At 45.1% G+C, this 11,274-nt stretch overlaps 1 protein-coding gene across 1 annotated transcript; it reads left to right on the top strand.

The window, feature by feature from the left end:
• The first annotated feature begins 2,484 nt into the window (after window positions 1-2,484).
• Window positions 2,485-8,876, top strand: YIF1B (Yip1 interacting factor homolog B, membrane trafficking protein). The gene is made up of 8 exons (XM_072123451.1): window positions 2,485-2,641; window positions 4,433-4,659; window positions 4,802-4,906; window positions 5,169-5,247; window positions 5,341-5,398; window positions 6,882-7,037; window positions 7,134-7,227; window positions 7,822-8,876. The coding sequence occupies exons 1-8, from the start codon at window positions 2,614-2,616 to the stop codon at window positions 7,975-7,977; spliced, it is 903 nt and encodes a 300-aa protein (XP_071979552.1). The 5' UTR covers window positions 2,485-2,613; the 3' UTR covers window positions 7,978-8,876.
• Window positions 8,877-11,274: the final 2,398 nt, after the last annotated feature.

Genomic DNA, 11,274 nt, shown 5'->3' with positions numbered 1-11,274 from the left:
GTTGTTAAAATCGGACTTTCCCATAGAAAATGTATTATTTTTGGGCATGTCTGTTATCTTGATGATCAAATTCAATTGTTACCTCCATTAGATCGTTAACTGAAAAATCTTGGCAGCATCAGCAGGAATAATCTCTGGAACCCAACACAAAGTTGACCTGGTGATGATAAAACAGAAACCTCAGCAGTGCCACTATTGCCCACCAGGGGCACATGTACACATGTGTGGAGCAGTATTGCACAATGACATTTGTTTACAGTAGTCAGAAATTATTGTTGCATTTATTGTATTATTGTATCATCATCAAACAAAAGGCCAAAAATAAATATTGCAGTCACTTTTATTTTCTGTATTGTCAACATATGGAAGTGAGGTCCCAGGGTCAACATCTGCAAAGCGTTTGTATGTTCTATCCGTGTTTGCGTGGGTTTCCTCCAGATCCTCCGGTTTCCTCCCACACTCCAAAACAGGGAGTGGGACAGGGACAGAGACTGATTTGGCAAGTTCTGTGCAGCACTCCGTTATCTGTGTGCGCTATATAAATAAAGAATTATAAAGAGGTAGAAAAGTGGTCACAGGCAATTCGCAGGCTACAGCGGGCATATCCAGCGGGCCACGTCACTTTTACGCCCACTTGCTGTGGAGGTGCTGTAGAGAGCAGAATATTTGCAATTCATGGCAGTTTGCTAGGGACTGCGACTATTTCAGTATAAAAGTCCTGATAACTCTCCCCTGATGTTTCAGCGGGATTCACCAGTACAGAAGTAAAACTGCTGAACTGAACTTGGTTTAGATCAGAAGTACAAGGGTTGGTCCAGTAACTCCCGTAGACACACAGACCAATTTTCTTGGGACAACCTTGTTCATGCTTCACCATAGTGCAGAGGACGGCACAGGAGCAAATTATAGCGATACAGTATATGATACAATGGGGATCGCAGATTGCACTTTCGTCGGACTGTGGGGCGCACGATATTAGTGACTCCCCCTACAGTGCTTAATTGTCGGACAATCCACTTTCGGTGAATTCCGCGGACGGGTAAGTAAATGTGCCCCAATTAGTCCATTCTTCCCTTCTATAATCATGAATACAGTTCCACAAAGGACTCCTCCCATTATATACAGTATCACTGTGATGCTCAGAGTTCTGTCCCTGTGCTGGTCCGTGAATTCCCGTCACTCCATTCCTGAATTCCTGGGATCTGAGGACTAACCACAGTCGTCTGTGTTATCCCTTACTCTCTGCATTGGATGTGCAGCAGATCTGTGTGAGGATTACACAATTGTCATTCAGTGCTGCTAATCCTCTGCATTTCCATGTAAATGAGTATTGTGCTGATTTTTGTTTTTACTATGCAGTCAGGTGGAGATTCATGATGTCTTCTCCACCAGTTTCTGGGTGGGGCGGGGGGAGGGTGAGCGGTCCTGCAGTCACATTTACTTACCGCGGGTAAACCGGTGGAGACTACAGCACAAAGACTCTACCAGCTCAGACCTTGGAACTTGCGGAGTTTGCGCCTGGATCCACTAAGACGTGGATCCGAGCGCCGAATCCCCGGGGAAGGGGGGGGGGGGGGATTTTAAGACTGGCCTTCAAAAGTGATGGTAACCACTGTGACAGCTACATCGTCTGTGGCTAAACCGCAAAGTAACTGATCTATGTTGTACGTTTATCCGAAGCATTTTATTTTGGGCAGGAACACAATCTCTGCAATGCAAAAGTTCAGCTCCAACCACCTGTCACAGTATGGCTGCGGTCACACGTGGCGTTTTGAACCCGTTTTGGTCCGTTTTTAAGCAGTCTGTTAAAAAACGCATCCGTTTTTGACCGGTTTTCCCAATTATCTTAATTAAAAGCGATCAAAAACGGATGCGTTTTCCAAAAGACTATGTAAGACTAAAGCCTTCAGAGGGGTCTCTGCGTCATAGAGCGGCAGCGCTCGGTATTGCTGCTCAGCCCTAATTATGTTATCATTCAATAATATTGATTTCCTTCACTAAGGACAAGTTTTCAGTAAAAATGTACAAAAATCCACCTTTTAGACTCCAGGGTCATGACTTTCAGTACATGTGTATGACCAGTGTTATACAATGATGGATTCATATCACCAAATCCATCAATGTCACCACATACAGAGGCCAGACATGACGTACATAAAGTTACACTTTATGATGTGACGACAGAAATGACTGCATGACGTCACCACCACCTAAATACAAACAATAGTGCATCCCCGGGTCCTTTCATGTACTTTTTATTATATTTATTCTATTTTTTTATTATAATATGATCAGACTTTATTCCTAATATCACGACATATGACACTGAGGATATTATCTGTGGGTGACACGACAGCGCGACTATCGCGCCAACCACAGAGAGGCTGCTGCGGGTCACGTGACGCGCCGTCGCCCCGCCTTCCATTCTCGGCGGTGACGTCACTGCAGCACTCCCATGCCACATCACAGCTGCCTGCGTTCGATTTTTTTTTTACTTCAATTCAACAAACTTTATTGACACCTCCCTTACTTAACAGGCCGGTGATTGGTCGGGAGAACGCTTGCGCGTCAGCTGCTTAGGAGGAGGCGAGGCCGCGTCATCACACCGGAGCCATGAACCGGGAGAGCAGCTTCAGGGCCCGTAAGTTATGGACGGGGTGCGGAGTGCAGCGCGGTGCTGGTGGTAATAGCGCGCCGCAGCCTGGTGTGGGAGTTGTCTATCAGTGGTGTATGGAGCCGCATGGCGAGGGGTGACCACCAGCTGCAGTACCAGACACATCCAGAGGACAGCGGTGGCGCTCTGTCTGATAGCAATGAAGCTTCATATTAAATATTCCTGCACCGTCCCTTTAAGGGGCAGAATGTTGACTACTGCCCCATAGAAATCTCGTGTGACCCTCTAGATTCCTCACAGGCCATGAGGACTACAACCCCCATTGAGCCCAGGATGGGAGACATGGTCTTAGAGGAGGATAATACAGGGGTGCGTTTTGGGAAGTTGGGCGGTGGGAATCTTTGGGAAGTCTTTGATTTATTTGCTTGTTATACCCTATGGATGTGCAGGATGATGGATGAGGGTCCGACTCCTGAGACCCCCACTGATCATCAGAGTAGGGGGTCCTGTTATTACTGATGAATGTGCTTGATCTGATGCTCCCCCAGTTTATCAGGGGACCCCATTCTCCGGATTGCTGGGGTCTTATTAATATGATTGGACCCGCACTGATCTTAGTATCCCCTAACCTGTGGATAGCAGATAATTTCCAAACTTTGGACAACCCCCTTCTAACGCTATGATCTTAGTCTTGCATTTGGGCCTTCTTAAAGGGATGTTTCCCAGATATGAGACGATCTAGAACGTAAAGGAATCTAATATCAAAATCCATCCTGATAAACCAGGGACATTACTCATAGATCCAGGCCCCGGGACTGTGGTATCTGCTTATATTTGTTATCCATGGCCTCCTTCCTTCTGAAATCAAATTATGCTGATGAGTCTTAAGGGCTCTTGCAGATTCACAGGCTGTTACAGTGTGCATGGTGCACTCATGACATTCGTATTGACTGGTTCCCTTTGTTCCCCCACATATACCCTGGAATCCCATAGAAGTGACATGGGCCCATTCATCCGTTCATGTGGATAGGGTATCATTTTAGGGACACTCCCTTGTACTGGCCCAGGACTAGATTTCCAGGATGAGCTTGAATATCCCCCCTGTACCAGAATGAATTGTTGATCTCTGTACAGTGTGTGTTAGTTGGCAGCACGTGGCACTGTTGGGTTTATGTGCTGCCAACATGCTAGAATGAAACCACTGATGCAGATTGCTGGCACACAGGCGTCAGTGATCGGGAACTACTATTCTTAGGAAATGTCATTTCTGATAATTCTGTAAAGGCGCCAGTAATCACCTGACCAAGTAGGGGATGTATCATTGGCGGCACCGACAACCAATCACTGGCAGCACATTGCACCGTTTATGTGTGTATGTATGTATGTATGTCTGTCTGTGTGCTGCCGACTAACTCAAACTGTATGGTGATGAACGATTCATTCATGGCCATACAGCACTGATGACTGACAAGTGTTAAAGGAGATGTCAAGGATTTAGAAAACATTTCTTAAAAGGATAGCTACCCCTCTATCAAAGAAAAAAAGGAAAAAGCTTTTAATGAGTGGTAGTTTTCCTTTAAAACGGGTCTGACCGTGGTTCAGCTGTAAAGAAAAGAATTGAGCCAAATGATAATGCCAAGGACGCATGTGTTTTAACAATTGCCCAAATTACAGTGTAGTCCGCAGTGTCCCCCTCCTGTGTACGCTGGGGGCAGCGCAGATGGATCCATACACCCACATTCACCGTGTTGGTCGCCATCAGTGGCTGTAGATGGATAATGTGTATTGTAAGGTTTCAATTATTTTTCTTTCCAACAGCTTCAAAGCGGCGCCATCGAGGCTCTAACCCCAATATGGCCGGTCAGCATCAGTTATTCGATGACACCAGTGCCGTCCCAGGACCTCCGGGCATGGAATACCACAACCACGGCTCCCCAGCTCTGGGCATCCCTACTCAGGCCTTCCTGTCAGAACCCATGTCCAACTTCGCCATGGCCTATGGAAGCAGCTTAGCTACACAGGGCAAGGAGATGGTGGACAAAAATGTAAGTGTACGGTATTGGGAGATACTGGGGGTGCATATTGGTCTTCATTATGCGGCTTCTATGGCTGTTAAGAACCTCATATAAAGATTGGAGACTGTAATAACTCATTGGTGAGTGTAATAATTTCCTCCATATTTGACAGATTGACAGGATAATCCCGGTGAACAAGCTCAAGTATTACTTTGCTGTCGACACGGTTTATGTCGGTAAAAAAATTGGGCTTCTCCTCTTCCCCTACATGCACCAGGTAAGTCGTGGGAGTAGGAGGGAGCTCTGTCCACTATTTGCTTTCCATATTGTTTTACTATCTCTAATGATGCAGGAATGTGATCTCTGCCGCATATAGCGCTTTGACCTTACATATGTCAGAAAAGCTACATAAAGGGGCAGAGGCAAAGGATCAAGAGAGAGAACCCAAATCTACATCCTTCACACCTAGAACAAACTATGGAAGTGAATGATGAAAGCCGCCATTGCTCCATTCATTCCCTCTTCTTTGTATGTTTTAGGACTGGGAGGTCCGGTACCAGCAGGATATCCCCGTAGCTCCACGATTTGATGTCAATGCTCCGGACCTTTACATTCCAGGTGAGTTACAGGGATGGATCTAGTTGAAAGCTATAATAATAGTAAGTGGTGATCTCTCTTTATACATTGTAACATGATATATCTTTCTTCCAGTCATGGCTTTTATCACTTATATTCTGGTTGCTGGGCTGGCACTGGGAACACAGAACAAGTGAGTAATGTCTTCCATGTCTTTGCTGTGGATGGTCGGTGGTGAATACTACAGCCGGTCATTGGTGACAGTGTTTTTGCCTTTGTGTTAATAAGGAGTAATAAAAATGAAACGGTTTCATTTTAAATTAAGAATCTGAGCCGCTGTCCTCACTAATTGATGGAGCGTCAGGTTGGGAATGTGCCCTGCCGCTCCATGCAATACTATTGGAGCATTGGAAATGGTCTGTGCATCCTCAACATGCATAGACGGTGAATTAGAGTGATGCATACACCCAAGTGCCGTGTCCAGCATTTTCCATAATATTGCATGGGGTGGCAGGACACAGGCTTTCCTTATGCACCACCAATTGGTGAGCACACAAACCGCGTTCTCAGGATTGTTGAGAGTCATGTTCTCATGATTGCTGAGTTGCCAGTATTTAGCCCCCACGATCACATTGATAACTTGGTACAATCCCTTTAATATTGGATACTTCCCACCCTAGAGGTCCACTGGTGGCTCTCCATTCCCTGCAGAAGTGATGCTGTAAGTGGTTACCTCTCCCCCAGCTATAACTGTTCATCCCTGCAGGGAGGTGATAGAGAGGACTGTGCATCTGTATCTATAGCTGCATAGTACTCTTGGGGTGTCTGCACACGTGTTACGTATTATGTGTAGCATTTTTGCTTGGTAAATCTGCAGAGTGATACAGCAGCAGTGTATTTATTGGATTTATCACAATCGCCTACGCACTTTGTGGGAAAAAAAAAATGGCTGCAATACATTTCCACAGATAATTTGTGAAAAATTATTTGTGAAGCATTTTATACACCCTAGAAACCGGCTTGCTAATAATTTTCTGATGCTGGGGTACATCATCTATTCTGTGTGCCGATGCCCTTTGATCTGAGATCTTTCTTGGTCATTTAGTAGCTGGAGCACAACTTCTTAGTGCAGGAGGATGTGTAGCCACACAATTGGAGGTCACAGCGGTTAAAGGGATCATCCAGGGAACTAAAGTTACATGGTTCTGGCCCACTTCCATACATAGGGATTTGTGTTGTGCAGACTATAATTCGAATTGTGAGCTCTTCAAATGCGAAGTGTTGGTTTCGTCTACACGTGACCTTCCGTTGTTTACTATGACGGACACTTGCAGTTAATACTCAAAGTTGCATCCAGTTGTTATTTCTTCAGTTTTTGTGAACCACAACCATATGTGGCTTCTAGCTTCAGTGTAAAGACGCCGTGTGCACTTGTTGTGGTGCTTCACCATTAATCTATTTTGACTTTCAAAAACAAAAATTCTGAAATAAGAAATTTTCCTTATAGTTCTATTCATGGCCCATTTAGTGGATGTAGCCGCCCAATGTTGTCCTGCAGCTTCTGCTGTTGGACCCCATATTTTGCATTAACACTCCCCACCACTAGGTGTCCTTTAGATTTTGGAAAGCTGCAGATTCTCCATATCATGTCTTGTAACGTTGCTTTCCTTCCGCAGCTTTTCCCCGGAGATCCTGGGCATGCAGGCCAGCTCTGCCTTGGCCTGGCTCATAGTGGAGGTGTTTGCTGTCCTTCTCAGCCTCTACCTAGTGACTGTAAATACTGACCTCACCACTGTGGATCTTGTAGCGTTTTCTGGCTACAAATATGTGGGGTGAGTAGAAGCGGGAATTGTCTGTGTCTTTCCTTTTCTGATAATTTTTTTTTTTTTTTTTTTTTGATCTGTCTCACTTTATCCGATCTCTTTCAGGATGATATCAGGAGTTCTGTCTGGCCTTCTCTTTGGGAAGACTGGATACTACATTGTCCTTAGCTGGTGTTGCATCTCCATAGTGTTTTTCATGGTAAGTGCTACATAGTCTAATGTTAAAGGGATAGTCTGACAGTGGGTATTTGTTGTGAATTTATTACTTTTATGATGTGTGGGGCCCTTGTCATCTACCACATCGATATAGGGCATCTACCACCAGGATGAAGGATTGTAAACCAAGCACTGACATACAGGTGTGCGCCCCCTCTGGCAGGATCCACTTTTCTTTAAGCTTCTTATGCCCTTATTATTAACAATAAAAGGCTTTAAGAATTATGCAAATGAGCTTGAGGGGCACTAGCCTCTATTAAAACCAATAGAGCCCAGAGCCCCTAAGGGTCATTTGCATAATTTAAAATCTTTTTTTTTTTTTTTTTTTTTTTTTGTAAAAGCCAGAGAATAACCCCCTTCCAGAGGGGGCACACACCAGTATGTCAGTTTACAATCCTTCATCCTGGTGGTCCTTTTTAAGGGTTACTCTACCTTGTTCTTGATCTGACTGACAACTTCATGCTGCAGGATGTATAACTCCTATTCAACACCATACAAATATCTATAGTAGTGCAAATGTATTCCATAGATGTTTATAGTCTTGAATACTAAAGCTTCCCTTTTGTTTTCTTTCCAGATTCGGACTTTGAGGTTAAAGATCTTGTCAGAAGCCGCAGCAGAGGGCGTCCTGGTCCGTGGTGCTAGGAACCAGCTGCGCATGTACCTGACCATGGCAATCGCTGCAGTGCAGCCCCTCTTCATGTACTGGCTGACGTACCACCTAGTGAGATGATTCCCCATCCGGACAACGTGTAACGAGGACGGAGTTGCCATATTGGAATCTCATCCGGATGACGTCGCTCCCACCTCCCGGCAGGCGGCTTCTTCTTATTCTTTTTTTTTTTTTAACTGTTTTATTTGCATGGACCCCACTGCTTGGATGTTCTTTGTATAGGGGCCCCTACTGCATCTATTCCTTATGTGACTGTAACACCTCGATGACCTGGGTCACTGGACGAGCTCCTCCGGAGATGACCGCGGGACCCTCATAAGTGCAGGCTGGGGGGGATCCTCCTTTTGTCTTTGTGCAGCTGCCTCTTGTCTTAAGGATCCATTAGACACGGCTGAGCCTCTCTGATACCAAAGGACGGGCCAATAAGTATTAGGAAGCGACAAATAAAAAGTGTCTTTATCTTTTATGCTTTACATTTAACCCCCAAAGTCACTGATTGTAGCTTTTTTTCTGGGAAGAACTTTATTCATGTCCTGGAGTTTACGTGCACATTGTCTGTATAGTGTGCACACACACATCCTTACACCTATAGCTCCGCGGACACCTACACAGAGATCCTGCACACACTCGGACTCAGAGCACATGTGCATTTTTGCATTAAATTATGATTTTCACCAAATTTTAGGAAGTTTGGTCATAAGGACTTCCCTCGGAGCTCGTTACACAGCAGGAGTTATTCACTTATTCGGGAAGCAATGATTACAGCAGACTTTCATGTTTATATATAGTACGTGGATCCTATAGGCGCCGTCCTCCTACTCTAGGATGTTGGGGCGCTATAGTGTCTGCATAGCACAGCGTTGTACAGGTGTGATTTGGAATTTGTGTTTTTTGGGAGTCCGGTCTCCATCATCTGTATCATCAGTCAGTTCATTAAATTAATTCTTTTCCAGTGTCAAGTTGCCTTTTTTTTCCTTCTTTTTGTTTTTCTGACTTTATCTTGTTCCCTTCGGTCTCTATTTCCTTCTGTCATCTCGAAACAAAGTGGCTTGTAATCACTTACGGGCTGAGCTGCCATTTTTTGTATTTAGATAGACCAAGGAGAAGAGACTAGTGAGAATCAGTGATGGGTCCGAATAGCAGGGAGGACGGTGAAGTGAGTAATGCTGTTTTTAGCAGCCCTGCAGGATGACATCCACTTAGAAATCTGATCCAATATCTGACAAATGAACTAGTCATTAGGGCTAAATCGCATGAATGTGTTTGGTCTGTGATGACACTGTGGTGTCCAGACCGGAGATGGGAGTCCAAGCATCATAGTGATACATGATAAAAGAAGGCAGTGGCTCCTTGCATCAGCTATAACTATGAACCTTGGAGTCCCCTCCCAGATCCGTTGTTTGTAGCCCATGTAACTCGGGCAGGAATAGGATGTAATCTATAAGTCCGGTAGTCCGCTCAATCCCAGTGCTGTGTGCGTGAGCTCATAGAAAATTCATGGGGATGTTTTCTACCTGCTGTTACAATGGCGTTGAACCTGAAGTTGATTCTGTCCTTCCAATAGAATTTCTACATTTTAGTGATTATTCTTACGCCATTCACCGGTCGGGCTTTATGTGTAGACTTTGCCCTTTTGTCTTTGCCCTGCTGACACCATCTGAACTATGGATCACATACTCACGCTGGTTTCTTTGGAGATTTGTCTTCTTCAACAGGATTTTGCTAATGAGCAGTTGACATTTTAGATGGGGACAAACTCCCAAAAGTGAATTTGTTTCAAAAGGTTATTTTGAGCATTCTCTTTAGGCCTCATGCACATGACCATATGAGGGCCCGTAATGCGGCCACCATAGAGGTCCATGGCACCAATAACTGAGCTGGGGGGGCCACGTCTACTCAATTTAGGGGAGGTATGAGGAGCGCTCACTTCTCCTCCCTTCTTTACCTGGCTGTGTGCTGCACCCAGTATCGTCGGGGCGAGTGCATGGCCCTGTGCATGGGGCCTCCGTCGGAGTTAGGCCATATATATATATATATATATATCTCACAAACCATGGGGAGCGCTCAGCATTCTTTTCTTCTGTTGGGCACGGTGCATGCAGGAGGCCGTAGTATGTGCTAAAATGCTGCAGAAAGAGGTAGAAATAACCTCACACCGAGAAAACTAGGCCGAATTATACATAGTAATAGCATCTCTTTATTTCTAGTAGATTGGATGTCACCTGCACAGAGTAGGGATCAGGTGTGTTATGTGAGGCACCAAGGAAATGACCTCACAGGAATCCTTAGGTGGAAACAATGAAAGGTTCAGCCACTTCTAATAACCTCCCTGGAGAATATCTGCAATCAGAGCTCAGAAGGAAGAAAACAACTTTTTGGGTCACGCAGACAACACATCGCAGAATGTTTTTACATGGAGATCCTGCCGTGTGTTCACCAGGTATTTAGAGGTTTTGGCTGCGGCTTTCCCTGAGGCCTCTACCGGACCCTGCATGTTATGTCATTTACATTGCAGGAACAATGGGTCAGGAGGATGTGTGCAGATTGGTTGGTGCTGCTATTATACATCACAGCAGGGATTTTGCAGAAGCTAAACCAATGTATTGCCCTTATGGCTTCAGCCTTAAACTACCAGTGACCTACAGCGGAGTATATACACAGACGCACAGTGTAAGGGTACATTCACACGTATGCCGCTCGGCCATACAGCGATAGGTAGGTACAGTGTAAGGGTACATTCACACGTATGCTCACCCGGCCATACAGCGGCGCCAGAGAAGCAGAGGGATGAGCGTGTATGGCGCAGAACCGAGCCACACGTGTACCGCCGTCTATGGGGACGTATAATTTGCGGTTGGATTGTCCTCCAAAAAGTCGTGTGAATGAGGCCTTAAAGGTAAACCTAAACCTTATAAAATTTACCTTCCTCAGATAACCCCGTGTCCATATTGCTCTATAGTGCTGAGGAAGCAGGGATCAGAGTGAGACCGTGTAACAGCCAGTAAAGCCAGATCACAAAGGGGCTAGGGTAGCCTCTCTGGCTCATTAGCATAATTTTAAAAATGTATTTCAGAAAGAAGGAAGCCATGGATAACAAATATAAGATTACCCCAGTCCCGGTGCCTGGATCTATGAGTAATGTCTCTGGTTTATCAGGAAGTTTTTGCAGTATATTCATTTAATATCTACTACTAACAGACACTTTGTCCCAAAAATGGCCAGAATTTTGAGCACAGTCAGATGTCAGGCATGAAAGTGAATGTGGGCCTCTGTGTGGTGTACTGGAGGCTTTCTATGAGGTAAATCTTTATTGACACATCATACAAAATGGCCGCCGCACCCGCCATACAGGATATG

The sequence above is a fragment of the Engystomops pustulosus genome, chromosome 9 (genome assembly GCF_040894005.1).
Source record: "Engystomops pustulosus chromosome 9, aEngPut4.maternal, whole genome shotgun sequence".
Taxonomy (NCBI): Eukaryota; Metazoa; Chordata; class Amphibia; order Anura; family Leptodactylidae; genus Engystomops; species Engystomops pustulosus.
This window is presented reverse-complemented; position numbering and strand designations above follow the sequence as displayed.

Excerpts from the sequence above, each read along its gene's own strand:
- YIF1B (XM_072123451.1), top strand. The coding sequence starts at position 2,614 with ATGAACCGGGAGAGCAGCTTCAGGGCCC. Across the intron at positions 2,642-4,432 it reads GGAGAGCAGCTTCAGGGCCC|CTTCAAAGCGGCGCCATCGA; the intron begins GTAAGTTATGGA and ends TCTTTCCAACAG. Across the intron at positions 4,660-4,801 it reads AGGAGATGGTGGACAAAAAT|ATTGACAGGATAATCCCGGT; the intron begins GTAAGTGTACGG and ends CATATTTGACAG.